Source organism: Ipomoea nil, unplaced genomic scaffold (genome assembly GCF_001879475.1).
Source record: "Ipomoea nil cultivar Tokyo-kokei standard unplaced genomic scaffold, Asagao_1.1 scaffold2144, whole genome shotgun sequence".
Lineage (NCBI taxonomy): Eukaryota > Viridiplantae > Streptophyta > Magnoliopsida > Solanales > Convolvulaceae > Ipomoea > Ipomoea nil.
In genome coordinates this window covers 4642064-4659300 of record NW_017618572.1, presented here as the reverse complement: position 1 = coordinate 4659300, position 17237 = coordinate 4642064, and the positions used below count along the sequence as shown (strand labels likewise).

The window sequence follows — 17237 nt, the reverse complement described above, 5'->3', positions numbered from 1 at the left end:
TATTGGATAATACCACATGTAACGAGTATAATCATCCACAAACAATACAAAATATTTGAAGCCATTTGCAGAAAGTAACAGCGCAGGGCCCCAAATATCAGAATATATTAATTCTAAAGGATGCGTACTAGTAGTTTCAACACGAGATAATGGAAAACGAGATGATTTTCCCAATTGACAAGAAGAACAAACATTGGGAAGATCTTTAGAATTAAAATGACTAATAGACGAAGACTCCAAAATTTTACGTAAGACTCTAGAATGCGGATGCCCCAACCGCATATGCCAGACAAAAGAGGAATGCGCAGCAACGAACGCAGCTAGAGCAGGAGAGGACGCAGGCCAGGAGTACAGGCCATCAGATGCATGCCCTTTAAATAGGACTTTCTTGGTCAAAATATCTTTCACAAAGAAACAAAGTGGGTGAAACTCGAAGTAAACATTATTATCTTTGGCAAAATGATGGACAGATAATAATGAACTAGAAAGATCAGGAACATGCAAAACATCATTTAACTTAAAAAACCTAGGCTAACGAAGCTAAACCAACATTAACAATAGGCAAACCTGTACCACTACCAACACGAAGAGTCTCAGGGCCATCATAACCCGTTGCAGAGGTCAACAAAGAAGGATCGGGCGTAGCATGGTTGGTAGCACCAGTATCAGGAAACCACTCATGTGGACCACCCGAGTCATCACCAGAAACAGCTACATTCGCCTAAGGAGCCGGGGAGGGTGAAAAACGTTGAGAACCCGGAGCCCCTAAATAACGCCAAAAACAATAGGCTCCCGTGTGACCGAAACATTTACAAATTTGACATGGTTCATCATAGAACCATAAACAATTAGCTCCTGTGTGACCGAAACCTTTACAAATTTGACACGGTTCATTAAAGTCACGTCGAAATGCAGGAACCGTCGTTCCGGTTCTGGTTCGAAACCAAATATATATATATATATATATATATATATATATATATATATATATATATATATATATATATATATATATATATATATATATATATATATAAAGCATAGTTGTAGGCTGCAGCCTGCAGCATACTGTCGCAGTGGGCAGTGGGACAGGTGACTGGCGCAAAGGCCAAACTTTGGCCAGCTTGGCCTTTGGCCTTTGCGCCAAGACTCGGCTTTGAATCTTGTCAACAGTGTTGACAAGACTCAAAGCTGAGTCTTTGTCACTCCATGAGGACTTTGAGTCTAAGTTGACTCAATTATATTGACTTATTCATGTCAATTTTTCACTTTGTCAGAGATTTCCTGGTTTGAAGCGTATAACACTATAACATTCTTTTGTGTTTACGCCAAAAATTTTGGATTTTTTTTTAAAATAATCATTGGAAAACAGTCATTTAAAAAAAAAAAATTGAAGTCTTCACGGTTCACTCTTCAGACTTCACCTCCCATTCTTTTATTTTTCAATCTATAAATGCATGATTTCAACAAATATTTTTTTACCCAACTCTCACAATCTTAGTATCTCTCTCTCACTAAAGTCTCTCAAAGTCCCAATACTCTAAATTCTGAATTCCCATTCTCTTATTTTATCATTCTCTGAAATTTGAATACTTGCCTACATTCCCTACAATTCTCAATACTTTCTTTCTCTGAACTCTCATTATTTATCTCTACATTTTTTATCTCTAAATTTCTACTTCTACCCGTTTTAATTTTTTACATGAGAAAATTACACTTTTGGTTCTATAACTATTGAGGTCTTGTTAATTTTAATACTCAACTTTAAAAATAAACAATTTAGTCCCGTAACTATGCATTTTTTTAACAGATTTGGTCCACCCGGCCAAATGTGATAGGAAAAACGTAAATGTTTTCAAATTTTTTATTAATGGGGTCAAAACTGTCATTTTACGTTAAATTAAAAAAAAAAAAAAAAAAAAAAAGAGAAAGTTATTTGCTTCCTTCTTCACAATTCATCTCGCTGCCGGAAGGGGAAAGCAGTGAGTGTTTCGCCAGGGAAAAAAATTGCTTCATCTCGCTGCCTGAAGGGGGGAGGGAGGGGGGGGGGGGGGGAAGCAGCAATGGTTTCTCTCGGAAACCAAGCCCGTCTGCGCAGTGCTTGAACGGTTTGAACTCTCTTTGAATCTCCTTTTTCTTCTCCTTCTTCTTCCCTGATTGTCGAACACTCGTCGTTATTTCTTCTTTTTCTTCTTTTTGAGTTTTCATTATTCTGGGCGTGCTGCAATCCAGCATCCTTTATTTGTTTTACGAATAAAAATTTGACTTCTGCACTCTGGAATCTCGATTTCTGCATCTCTATGCTCTGGACCTTATGAATGTATGCGCTTTTGATTAAGTGTTTAATTGTGTTATTATTCCAACCAGCAGGAAGATTTTTGGATGATGATGAATTTGTTTAATTTTAGTTAGTTATTTTCGCATAATCACGCTATTGAAAACTGTTTTGCGTCATTATATGTGCGTTGTTGATTTGTTGCTGAGATTTTAAACGGGAGCAGAATGAAAGAAGAGTGATTGAGAGAAGGTGAAATGTTGAGAGAAAAGAAAAAAGGTTGAAGGGAGAGGGGAAAATGGGGAGAAGATGTAAGGGGTATTTATAGAATGGAACAGAGAGTAGATAATACAGTTTTTTCAATGGCAATAAAGAAGCAGAGAGAGAGAGATCAGAAGAGGTCCCATATACATATATTTTCACCTGCGCCATAAGTGCTTCAAGTTAACTTCATGCATCATCGATCATCCCATCTGCATATATTTTAAGACCTTAAGAAAAGATCAGAGACAGTTAAAATTAAAGAAGAGTAGGTGTATTGTACGTGATGAAGCTAGCTAAGAAATGAAAGAAGTGTCGTGCATGTTGAAACTTGGGAGGAGTTGAGAAGTGGAACGATTATGGTCGTATTGATCGAGGGAGGGTTGGGTTGAAGGATTCCACCATTGTTGTAGCAGCTTGCCAGCTTCCCAAAGATGAGAGGTAGGCGGCCCCGCCTGAGGTAGAGGAGGAGAATCCCTGAGGATGAACCGCATTGTCTAGGTTGTGTTCGCTATAAAACCTTTGACACCATGTCATCGCCTTCTTTCTCGTCCTCGTCGTCTCCGAGGTGGTACTGGTGCATCACCCAGTTGGTTTTCTCCAGTTTCCTTTGCTTCCCGTAGTTTATGTACAGTACCAGTATTTTCTTGTACCCTTTCACCCTGCCTTTCGCCACCATCGACCTCGTCTTCCCGGTGAAGCAATTTTTTTAATTTTCCCGGAGAAACATTTTCTGCTTTTCCCTTCAGGCAACGAGATGAACTGTGTACGCGAAGGAAAAGGAAGCAAATAGCCCAATAACGTTCACTTTTTTAAAAAAAAATAAATATAAAATGGCCGTTTTGCCCCTATGAATAAAAAATTTAAAAACATTTACATTTTTCCAGAGACATTTGGCCGGTGATTTGGCCGGGTGGACCAAATGTGTTAAAAAATGCATAGTTATGGGACTAAACTATTGATTTTTGAAGTCGAGTACTGAAATTAACAAGACCTCAATAGTTACAGGACCAAAAGTGTAATTTTCTCTTTTTTACATTTTCAAATCGATAATTCAAGCAGAGCATCTTTTTCTCATGAGGGTCAGGCTAGTGGGAGTCGTGAAAATCGTGGCAAATCTCCTTCTTCTTTTGAACCTCCACGACATTCGGTTCATGGATTTTCAAAAGAATCTCCTTCTTTTGAACCTCCACGGCATTCATTTCAGGGATTTCAAACCGAATATCAATACCACGAATTTTTACAACAACAGACATACTACTAAAACTTAAATCCAAATCCTCAACTAGCTATAAATGAACATCATCATCCCTTCCAAACAATGCTACTTTTTTAGAATTTTCGCAAGGCCAGGACGATGAAGGCGAAGAAGTTCAACCTTCCAAACAAAAATCTTATCTTTTCATGGTACAAATGAAGATAGTTGAACATCTTGATGAAAGAATTATAATAAAATGTAATTATTACGATAGAGAGTACCAATGGTCAAAATCCGGTGGCTACGGGACATTCCGGAAGTATATAAGCACAAAGCATCCGGACATAGAGGTAAATACACAAACTCAACAACAAATTGGCAGGTACGCAACTAAACAAAGTTCTTTATTTTGTTACTTAGATTAGCAAACTAGACGCAAGTTTGCTGAAATGATTGCAATAGATGGTCTACCTTTTAGTTTTGGTCAAAAGTTGGGTTTTAAAGAATTTTATCGGGTGCATTAAATCCCCAAATGTGTGATTTACCTCGTACAACTACTACTCGTCATCTTTATAAATTATATAAGGAATAAGGTTCAAATTGGCCACTGAACGTAACCTGAAAATGCAATTAGGCCACTGAACGAAAAAAAAAAAAGTGCAATTAAGCCACTGAACACTCCAAAAATGTGCAATTTCACCTGATAGCAGGTTACCCTCAATTTTAGCAGGTTATCTGCTTACGTGGCAGCTGAGTTGGCATTTTTAATAAATTTTAAATTATTTTTAATAAATTTTAATAATAAATTTTTATTTAAAAAAATTTTAAAAAAATAAAAACGACTTTATTTTATTTTTTATTTAATTTTTTTCAATTTTTTATAAAATTTATTATTAAAATTAATTATTAAAAATTATTTAAAAATTATTAAAAATGCCAACTCAGCTGCCACGTAAGCAGGTAACCTACTAAAATTAATGGTAACCTGCTATCCGGTGAAATTGCATACGTTTGGAGAGTTCAATGGCCTAATTGCACGTTTTTGAAGTGTTCAGTGGTCTAATTGCACTTTTTGTTCGTTCAGTGGCCTAATTACATTTTCAGGTTACGTTCAGTGGCCAATTTGAACCTTATTCCATTATATAAAGATGAAAAAAAAATTGATTTCTCTTTTGGAATCACATTCTGGGCAGGTGACTATTTGTGCTGATATTTGGAGTGATCATTGGAGAGAATATTCATATTTGGGTGTTACATGTCATTGGGTAGATCATGAATGTGTGTTACATAAAAGAATTCTTATTTTTCGTTGTTTTGATGAATTACACACTGCACACAATATTTAGAGTAAGTTGCAAAGTATTTTTGATGAACAAAAAAAATTACTAACAAAATTTGTGTAGTTGGTTTTGATAATGCTTCTAATAATACTACTGCAATCCCTAAACTTAGAGAGTTATGTGTTCCATATTTTGGAGGTAAGTTTTTCCATCAAATATGTGTTTGTCATGTTTTAAATTTATGTGTTCAAGATGGTTTAAATTCACTTAGTAATAGTATTAAACCCATTAGAGATGTTGTTGTTTATTTGTGGAAACATCTAAATGCAAAAAAACAAAAAAAAAAACAAAACAAAAAAAAAAAAAAAAAAAACAAAACAAGAAACAAAAAACAAAATAGATATTGTAAAATAAATAAAATGCCTGTAAAAAAATTTCCTCGATATGTACCATCTTATTGGAATTGTATGTTTACTTTGCTCAGTAGTACTATTTATTACAAAGATTTGTTATGGTTTTTTTTTTTTTTTTTTTTGCAAATAATAGTGATATTCATTTATTTCCATAATATTGGGATACATGCACTAAAGTTTGTGATTTATTAAAAGAATTTAATGATGTTACCAATGCTTTGTCTGGCGTGTATTATCCGACAAAACATTTATTTTTAATTTATGCTGTAAATATTGTTGGCAAGCTCTTTGAATATCGTGATGATCCTATATTGCATGCTGCTATTTTATGCATGCAATCAAAAATTTTAGAATATTATAGACATATTCCTGTGATTTATTTAATTGCAATGTGTTTTGATCCTTGTTGTAAATTAGTAGGTTTAAATGCATTTTTACAAAATTATTATGAATGTTTACAATGATCCTGCGGACCCACAATATGTTAATATTAATACTGTCCATAATAAAATAAAAAATTTGTTTCATAGTATGTGTGAAGAATATTTACACGCTGGTCCTTTTTTGAACATTAGTACATCTTCCCGAAGTAGTTTGCAAAGCTCGCAATCAATTCAACGAAGTAGAGGCTTTAACCTGTTATCTAGAGCGGGTAAAAATCGTCGGACAAGTGGGACAAGTTCATTATCATCTCCAGCATTATCCGAGGCAGAAGTATATTTAAATACTGATTTTGTATTTATGGATAATGATAATGATAACTTTGATGTTTTGCCGTGGTGGAAAGACTATGAATTTTTTTTTCAAATTTCTATTATCATAAAACAAATTTTTGAAACTCATGCTTCTACTGTGATAGTAGAACAGGAATTTAGTTCAGGTGGAAACATGTTGGATGATACTCGTTCAAGGATGACGCCCCAATAAATTGAAGTTCAAGTTTGCACATCAGATTGGGGATTGGCAAAGCTTCAACAACAAGAAAGCGACAAATCAACCATCATCAACGATTTCTTTTCCGATGATGCAACCAATACTGCAACTGAAGGGGAGCAAACAGACTCTTAAAAAAGGTAAGAGAACAATGTGAGCTTTGATTCTTATTGAAGTTTCAATAATACGATACGTAAGCAATTTAATCTTGGTAAAATTAAGTGCAAGACCAAATTTTATTTTTTTTAGTTTAACATTAGAGTTTATATTTGTATACTTGTGAGAATGGTGATCAGAGAGCATTGGGACTGGTCAAGGCAATTCTTATGTCATTAATTCTTAGTCAATTCTTACGCCATTAATAGGCAATTCTTTGTCCTTTGTTTTCTTTGTTCTCCTAAGCATTAATGTCCTAAGAATTGCCTTAACCAACCCTAATGATCTCTAATCACCATTCTCACAAGGTCTTTGTCATTAACTTACAACTACTACTGAACTACGTGGACTTTGATACTTATTGAAGTTTCAGTAAGATACGTAGGCAACTTAATCTTTGTAAAATTCAATGCAAGCCTAAAATTATTATTAGTATTTTTAGTTTAACATTAAAGTTCATATTTGTATACTTAACTTTATATACATGTTATAAGTTTAAGTGAGATAGATTGCTTAAACTTACAACTACTACTCGTCATCTTTTAAAGAAACAAAAATATTACTCAACTTACGGCCTCACGCTTGTTACAACTTACAAGTTACAAACTTACAAAAAAAAAAAAAAAAAAAAAAATCACGGTTAGAACCGACGGTTCGAGGAACCAAAACCGGAACCTTGGTCACCCCTAGGTATGGCCCTATACTTTATCACATTTTTTCGCTGACGATTTGGTGTTTTTTGTTGAAGCTACGTAAGATCAAATCTAGACGATTAAAGAGTGCCTGGATAACTTCAGTTGGGCCTCTAGGCAGGAGGTTAGCCTCCACACAAGTCCCAAATTTATTTTTTTAAGGAGGTAATGTCTGAAGAATCTAAGGGAATTACAGACCTAGCTGAAATTCCTAGGTCTCATAACCTTGGGAGATACCTAGCTAAAATTCCTAGGTCCCATGACCTTGGAAGATACCTAGGCGTCCCTTCTATTCATGAGAGAATCACAAACAACATGTTCGGGGCCATTCTTGAAAGATTGGACACTAAACTTGAAGGCTGGAAATCCAAGCTACTCACCATGGTTGGTCGCCATGTTTTAACCCAGTCTACTTTGAGCACAATTCCCTACTACGCCATGCAATCGATGATGTTACCTGCAAGGGTTCTGGAAGCGATCGATAGGAAAGTGAGAGGCTTCTTGTGGGGTAACACGACTGAGAACCGGAGGTGCCACCTTGTGAATTGGGAATATGTTACAAAACCAAAAGAGCTGGGTAACATGGGGATTAAAACTGCCAAGAAAATGAACAAAGCTTTTATTGCTAAGCTTGGGTGGAGATTGCTGAATGAGAAGGACGAGAAGTTAGGAAAAATATTTTTGTGAAAAATTCATTCAGTAGGCATCTCTTAACTAAATCATTTCTGCTCCAGTAACAGTCCTTTTGTGTTCAGCATTCACAACTGGACTTTCAGCCTCATGGTATGAGAAGAACCCCTAAAGAAATAAAATAAAATGAGTTAGTACCCCTAGAATCAGCAATACTAAAATTACCTACATATCTTAAATAATAAGTTATCATCCTGGAAATCATCATCCATAAGTTCCAGCCTTGAAGTCAAATCTTTGTCCTTATCATCAAGAAGCCCACCTTATCCAACGGTGAGTAAATTTCAACGACTCGACCAATCACATATAAAAATAAAACACATATTATTTAATCTACCTTTTAAAAATCAAATAAATAATAAAATGTTAAATATCATAATGAATAATATATAGAACATACCAACCAAGTGCTTTGGATCTATTCCTTTAAGAGACTTCAAAAATGTAAAAGATTTTAACCTATACACGTGTATATGGAAGCTTTTACCTTTGTAGTCTTTCACTAAAGTCTTATGGTAGAATTTAAACATGTAAGGGTGCTAGTTTTATAGGTGTAGAAATGAGTGATGCACGCGTTGCCTTTAACAAAAGTATTAGGACTATACACATGCTCCCGGGGAATTTAAAACACAGTACAAGTATATTAAATTCATATCAATAAACGAATAATGAGACCAAGAGATGCAGTAATATACGAATAATATTATCTCGTGTTTGACCCTAGGTCTCATTCGTAATATTACCTCTAGGCCTCATGCAAGAAAACAAATGAATAAATACAACTTGGAAGAAAGAAATTTACCTCTTCACCGTGAAAGACGGGCTCCCTGCATTTTATAATTTCACTACCTCTGCTTTCTAAAATATCGTCAGTACGAACCAATCGCAACTTCATTGGTACTGCAGTTTTCATAGGACTAATATCTCTGAATCATGGCTTTACTGGATATGCAAAATGCAGCTCTGGAAATTGCATATTTGATATGTAGTAGAATTGTTCCAGTATGATGTATTTATAATTGAAAATAATCATTATTATCCTTAATTGTTCCAGTATGATGTAATAATCATTATTATCCTTTATTAGCATTGTGAAACGAAGCACGTTTTGATGGGGTGGAAAACTGATTTTTTTTTTAATTATCAAAAATTGTGGCTTTATTTTATATATATATATATATATATATATATATATATATATATATATATATTGGATCCAATGAGGTCACCTATATATATTTCATTTAATACCCTTACCTTAGCTTATGGTGATAATTAATTTCCATAGTTACAAGAACATGAAACAATTTTTTTTAAAAAAAAATTATGTGCTCAATGATTCATGGTAGTGGTAAGATTCACAACTTTTCATTTGGCAAAGAAATTAAATAACACAACAAAACAATAATATAAATTTAAGATAAATTATATCCATTTTGATAAAAGTAGTACAAGATGGGCAATAAATATACTTTTGCTTAAAGGTCCCTCTTCTAATTTATTTAGAAAAATATACTTTCTCTTGGATAACATGCATAATAATCTTTTTAAAAAATTCAAAAGGTCCATAACCAGGAAGTCCACATATCTCAAACTTTCTCCATACTTGTGTTCCACATGCATAAATTAAAATTGAAGGAGGCATACTCGCAGATCGAATCAAGAACACAATTTCCCCAATACTATTGGCGGTAAGGCTCACGAATTTAGATTGGCTAAAGATTTTAGCCACTTCCAACGTAAGAGGAACTCATGTTTGTCCCACACCGGTCCCATTGATTTCTCCAAAGTACAAACAAATATTTGGGTCCTTTCTTTTACATCAACATAAATATAAGCTAGTCGACCATTTAATTTCACCCATAAATGATACTTCGTTGACAAAAAACGTGAGTGTTGGAATATATAAGGAAAAGGTATTACCCTAATTAAATTCTCCGTACCAAATACAGCTATTTCTTGTTCATCCCTGCAATTTATCTTAAAACTTATCAAATAGATATTACCATCAATTTGAACACTACCAATGGGCTGGCGAGGGAAGAAGGAGTTTTCTGTAGTCACCACCCTCCATGATTCATCCACCCCAAGAGTTAAAACCTTCAACATACCCTGGTAATAATAGAGGTGATTACTATTATGGCATAATTCTGACCTCAAAACCTTGTACCTTTTCGACACCGGATCAAAACCCATGGCTACAGCGGAAAACCTTTTTGGCTGGACAAATGTTTGGGGAAGAAAAATATATTGTCTTGTACTAACGTCCAAGATAGTGGTCTCTCCACTCCTGTTGAACAGACAAAGCTTGAAATAATCAGTCGTTTAAAACGCTGCAATTCATCCGCTGAGCATGGGAGACGGCTGGGTTGGAGCCTTCCATGGCTCTCTTCAGTAGTGTAGCCCACAGTGTACAGATTTGTGGGATGGCTTGAGGATGGGAACGAGAAGAGGATTCTAAACGCGAAGTGCGGCTCAGGGATTGAAGAATGGAAGAATTTAGAAGTGCACCTGAAAGAGACTGCAGATTTGGGAGGAAGACTGGTGAGAATTTTGAGAATTATCTCTTGGGGAAGAGAAGCTATGCAAGTGGCAGGATACATGGAAGCTTGACGGTGCTGCAATTGTCGATGTGGGCTACGGCGGAGACGCAGCGGCAATGGACTTAATTGGATCTCGAACCCTAGCTAGCACGGTTGTGCATAGATAGATCAATCTTACGATGTTTATATATTATTAGGGCTCTATATTTGAGGGCACATCATTTATCATTCTTTATCTTGAGTGAAAATCTTAATATCCTTAAATATATATTACTTTGAATTATCATCATGATCAATAATTAGATTATTTCTAAAATTATTGTTCTCTATTATTAGTACACTAAACGATTCATGGCTACCGTCTTCTACAGGTGACACCACCCCCTATTATCGCATCATCTTTGATATTGCCTATCCAATCATAGCACCGGTAAATAGGGGTGTGCAAATTTTAGTAAATTTTCGATTAACCGATCGAACCGATAAAGTTTGATTAACCATTTTTTGAACGAACTTTTTCGATTTGGTTAATGGTTAAAGATTTTTAAAATTTCGGTTAATGGTTAATTCGGTTCACATTTTTGGTTAACCGAAATTATATATATATATATATATATATATATATATATATATATATATATATATATATATATATATAATATGTAAAATCCCTATAAATTTGTAATGTTGTTATGATATTATTTTGGAAAAATGGCACTTTTTCTCCTGTGTTGTTTACTAATAGCACATTTTCACCCTGTGTTATTTATGTAACCACTTTATCCCCTCAATTGTTTTTGAAGTGGCTATTTTTCTCCCTCTCCGTTAAGTAAGTGTTAGGGCGGTTAAATATGAGGGTAAAAATGACATTTCACTTCTTATTATTATTATTATTATTATTATTATTATTATTATTATTATTATTATTATTATTAATGAACGACCTCACCCAACGCTCTAATATATTGCAGTTTGCAAACCAAATTCATTGCTAATAATAATAATAATAATCCTATATATAATAAAGCTATATGGTCTTGTGAAAATTGAATGTTGCATTTAATTTTCACAAGACCATATGACTTTAAGATGGGAAAGTGTTGTGAAAATTAAATAGGTTTTAAGATGTGAAAATTACTTTAAGATGTGAAAATTAAATGCAACATTTAATTTTCACATCTTAAAGCCATATAGCTTTAAGAAGCATGCATGTAACCCCAAAGTCCATAAGTTTGAAATTAATATATAGCATAGCTATATGGCTTAATATTTAAGATTGTTGATCTGCATATTGAGGACTACGGAGACAAAGATGTGTTATTCATGGATTCATCGGATACTATCCAACAACACTCTCCAACTTAATTGACGTGAAGTAGGCTTAGTAACATTAAGATTATATTCTCGAATTATTAGTTCTCATCTTTTATTGATTACACACTTAATTCAATAGTATTTGGAAGAAAAAAATCAATGTTCTAACTAAGATTGTGATTTTGGTCTTTAAAGGTCAATTGTATGTTGCTACATCTAGAGTTAGAAATCTCAAAGGTCTAAAAATTTTGATCCGGGGTGACTCTAAAATTGTAATTCAATTACTATTGTAGTTTACTAAGTTCATAAAAATTTGTAATATTAAATACTATGTACTAAATTTTTAATATAGTTTAAGATTTGTAGTAATCATCCACCTTAAATATTATTTTAATTGTAAATATATTTATGTTCATAATTTTATCATAGGAATTCAAACATAATAATTATTAAATAACAAAAATTTTATATATGAATAAATCTCATATAGTGTATATTTTTATAACATATTTTCCGTGCATCACACGGGACAAATACTAGTAATAATAATAAGTCCCACCCAACTCCCTAATATACTGCAGTACTCCACGTCTAAAATGCACAGTTATATTGCAAACCAAACTCATTAATAATAATAATAATAATAATAATAATAATAATAATAATAATAATAATAATAATAATAATAATAATAATAATAATAATAAGTGAAATGTCATTTTTACCCTCATATTTAACATCCCTAACACTTATTTAACGGAGAGGGGAGAAAACAGCCACTTCAAAAACAATTGAGAGGGATAAAGTGGTTACATAAACAACACATGGAGAAAAAGTGCTATTAGTAAACAATACAGGGGAAAAAGTGTCATTTTCCCTATTATTTTTGTATATTTTCTTATGGATTTATTATTATATGCATTTTTTTAATTGGATTTATTATTATAGTTATAGGTATTATTTTTAGGATTTAAAATTTTAGTTTAAAAAAGCTCGGTTAATGGGTTAACCGACCGATTAACCGAAAAAACTTCGGTTCGGTTAATTCGGTAATACAAAGTTCGGTTTGGTTAACGGTTAAATTTTTAAAAATTTCGGTTAAAATGGTTCGGTTAACCGAGCGGTAAACCGATTGAACACTGCTACCGGTAAATACCATACAATTAAATAGCTCATCATCACTTTATCTCCGTTAAACATACTTTCTCAAACTATTTGTTCTGGAATACTTAATTTGTTCCTTTCTTCGCGGTCAATGTCATAGTGGATGGATACGTTGATGGCTCGTTATCATATCTGGCTTCATTTATCAAGACTCTGGATGAGTGTTATGTTGTAGTCACGCTCCGGATCAGTATTCCGTTATAGTCGCGCTCCGAATGAAAAACCAGTATTACGGGGCGGCGAGCAACAAACGACAATAATTAAGGTGCTTTCTTGGGATGATGAAAATATAAATGGCGATAAAATTTTGTGGAAATTTGAAAAACTATACAAAAAAAAAAAAAAAAAAAAAAAAAAACCTCATTTAGATTATGATTTTCTCTTAAACTTTTTAAGGAATTTTCATGAGAAGCCTAAATAACACAGTAATATGCCATTTGTTTATTTAATTAATGACTATTAATTACTAAATAATTATTATTATTATTTATTAAAGAGTTAATTTCAGCAATGGTCCTTCGACTATTGAAATTTTTTAAAATTAGTCCTCGATTTTTAATTTGGACGAAAAAGACACTTAACTTTCTAAACTGTTCCACCAAAGGTCCTTCTGTTAAGTTATGGTTTGTTGACCGTGTGTAATGTGTAATTATGTCTTTTCATTATATTGTGTCTATTAAGTGGAGGGTACAAGGGTAAATCGCTTGATCTTCTACTTCATCAGTCTGAAACGAAGTATTTATAAAACAATAAATAGTGATCGAAATAGATTATTCATGCAGAGGTATGTCTAGTTGTCATCCAGACATTAAATGCAGCTTAATTGAAAAAACATACACTGTTGAACACCAATGTAAACACAAGGATCTGGCCATCTGGAGATATATGACTCATATATCTCTCAATCCATGGTGAGATCTAACACTAAAATAATAGAAATCCCATCACCACTTTGCATCAATGAAACTCTCCATTCTTCTCTTTCATTGCAAATGCACCCAAAAAGAGACGCAAAATCCAGTGTGTTTTGACAAGGTCAAGAACCAGTCCAACATTTAAAACCCATACGTAAAACCAGATCAACTATAGAGTACTGTATGCTATACTATCGCAACATTGCAATGAGAAAAGGCATCCAAACACAAAACACAATCATACCAGAAAAATAACAGCATTTTCAAAGGAAACTGAGGAAATGGATCTTACTTTGAGTATTAGCAGAGGCGGAGGTGAAGAAAATACAGAGAAGAAGAAACCATTCAAGAAACGCCATTGTCGGGAGGTTAGAGAGAGACGGGAAAAGTGAGTAAGCTGTGGAGCATCGCAGAGCAGAGAGTATATGAAGTACATATATATTTCCAAGCTTAAGCTACACATTACTTAAAATTCTATATTAAGCTATGAATTCAATGAAAAAAAAAAAAGAAGAAGTTAAGCATGTGGAGATGGTTCAACCTATAGAAGGTAGTAACCTCGAGCTGGCCTGGGTGGATTTCACAGGGCAAATGAGATGTAAAGCATGTATATATCCACAATACCAGATCCAAAGCTAGGCTAAGAGGAAAATGAGGAACATTTGCTTGAGTCGTTCTGGAGTTCTTCGCTGCTTTCTTCGTACGGGAGGAAAGGAGCCATGGCTGCTAGGCTAAGAGGAAGAAGAAAGCAATAGAATGAAAAGACACAATTGTCCCTACACTAACAGCCAAGAAACGGTGTTTTAACTGAAGGGCCTTTGGTGGAACACTTTAGAAAGTCAAGTGTCTTTTTCGTCCAAGTTAAAAGTCAAGGACTGATTTTGAAAAATCGTAATAGTCAGAGGACCATTGCTGGAATTAACTCATATCAAAAATTACATCATTTTCAGTGGGTGGATCGGAAAAATAAAAACAATTTTATTCCAAAAAGGTTTAGCTTTATTGGAGTAGATGATGATGATGATGATGATGATCTATACTATATATAAAAATAAAATCCTGAACTTTTAACTTCCCGCCCAATTCCTAAAAAATCTCTCATCCTAATAAAATATATTGATTTCTACTTTCTCATTTGTACAATAATTCTGGGTTAAAATTATATTATAATATTATAAAATAGTGTAATACAATTCCTATTGTAATATATACTATATATAAAACAAAATCCGGAACTTTTAACTCCCGCCCAATTCCTAAAATATCTCTCTTCCTAATAAAATATATTGATTTCTACTTTCCCATTCGTACAATAATTATGGGTTAAAATTTTATTATAATATTATAAAATAGTGTAATACAATTCCTGTTGTAATCTATACTTACTATATATAAAAACAAAATCCTGAAATTTAATGCATTAAGTTTTGATTTTCTCAAAAAAAAAAAAAAACAAAAACAAAAACAAACAAAAACAAAAAACAAAAAAAAAACAAAAACAAAAAAAAACAAAAACAAAAACAAAAAAAACAAAAACAAAAAAAACAAAATTCTGAAATTTTAACTTTTCGCCGAATTCTTAAAAAATCTCTCTTCCTAATAAAATATATTGATTTCTACCTACTTTCTCATTCGTACAATAATTCTGGGTTAAAATTCTATTCTAATATTATAAAATAGTGTAATACAATTCCTATTGTCATCTATCTATACTATATATACTTCTATACTATATATAAAAACAAAATTCTGAAATTAACTTCCGGCCCAATTCCTAAATAATCTCTCTTCCTAATAAAATATATTGATTTCTACCGTAATTCTGAGTTAAAATTCTATTCTAATATTATAAAATTGTGTAATACTATTTCTATTCTAATCTATATCTATCCTATATATCAGTGTTGCAAAAATCACGCCGCTGGCCGCGGCGAGGAAGGCCGGAATCAGCCTCCTCCGCAGTCGCCTTGCCGGCTGAACCGGCGATTAATTTTATTTTATTTTTTTATTTTTATTTTTATTTTTTTTAGTTATAAAGTATCAAAAGTTCGGCAAGGCATAACTTTTGAATCGGTTTTCCATTTTGGACAAATGTTTTTTTGAAATCGCGTATTTTTTCCAGATCTATCCATCGCAAATAGCCGTAGGCGGTTTGGCCCACCAATTTTTTAAAAAAATGCTTTATTAAATAGTTTCTAAAAAAACTATGAGAACCTTATGTTTTATTAATGAATTTTTAAAATTTTTAATTAAAAAACTGTCCCGTGCATTATTTATTAATCTCTCTTTATAATTGGTCAAATTATTTAATTATGGTCAATTAGGGAATAATTAATGATTGTAATAGAAATCCTATTATTATGTCTCACGGTCATTATATACTAACAGAACTTGAAAAGAAACTAATAATAATATAATATAATAATAATAATATAAGTGGTAATAATAATATCTAAAAGTAATTAAGTGTTAATAATAATAGTAAGAATATTAACGTAAGAATTATAACATAGAATAAATTGTGCCTCACGGCCTTTATATAACAAGAATATTTAATTATGATTATATTATTATTGTGCCTCACGGCCATTATATACTAACAGAACTTGAAAAGAAACTAATAATAATAATAATAATAATAATAATAATAATAATAATAAGTGGTAATAATAATATCTAAAAGTAATTAAGTGTTAAATAAAATAGTAAGAATATTAACGTAAGAATTATAACATAGAATAAATTGTAATAATTAATAACTATAGTCTAGGATAAAATTTGAAATTGTCAGGAAAGATAAGCGATCTTAAAGTGAAATGAACTCTTAAATAATTATATATCAATTTAAATATTCTTAATATATTACAACAATTTCATTCCGTACATCGCAGGGATAAAAATACTAGTAATGATAATAATAATAATAATAATAATAATAATAATAATAATAATTACATGTGATTAACAAAGAGTAAATAATTTATTTATCAAATATAATTTTACAATTAACTACTGTCTCTGTCCCATTTTATATATACTACTTATTATTCATTGTTCAAATCAACTCTTTCTTTTTTGTTTATTTTCTTTAATATTTTTACTCATTTTTAAATTTTAGATTTGATTTTTTGTGTTTAATAGTATTTTTGGTGTAATTTCTAAATATATAAATTTTGTATACTAATTCTAAAGTTAATATTATAAAAATTAAATTAAAAATAATTTCAATTAACCCTCATTAATCGAACCACACATAAAATAAGACAGAGGGGTAATATTATTAATCTAATCAAAGTAACTCAATCACTTGTAAACAATCAACTATATGCTCAGCTTAACTGTGAAATGTGACTTTGTTTTTGTACGTTATTGCGTTTTATGAGCTTGTGTAGTTGCAGCCATTC

At 32.3% G+C, this 17237-nt stretch overlaps 1 protein-coding gene across 1 annotated transcript; it reads right to left on the bottom strand.

Annotated features, from left to right (window-relative positions):
* Positions 1 to 526: 526 nt before the first annotated feature.
* Positions 527 to 3215, bottom strand: LOC109148666 (NAC domain-containing protein 73-like). Its single transcript, XM_019296400.1, has 2 exons — positions 3057 to 3215; positions 527 to 721 (listed from the first exon to the last, which is right to left on the bottom strand). Exons 1-2 carry the CDS (start codon positions 3213 to 3215, stop codon positions 527 to 529), a joined length of 354 nt encoding a protein of 117 aa, XP_019151945.1.
* Between the last annotated feature and the right edge of the window lie 14022 nt (positions 3216 to 17237).

What these genes read in the sequence shown, in the direction of transcription:
- LOC109148666 (XM_019296400.1), bottom strand. Translation starts at nt 3,215, where the DNA reads ATGGTGGCGAAAGGCAGGGTGAAAGGGTACAAGAAAATACTGGTACTG. An exon ending in GCGATGACATGGTGTCAAAG is followed by an intron (nt 722 to 3,056) that starts GTTTTATAGCGA and finishes CCGGCTCCTTAG; the next exon opens with GCGAATGTAGCTGTTTCTGG.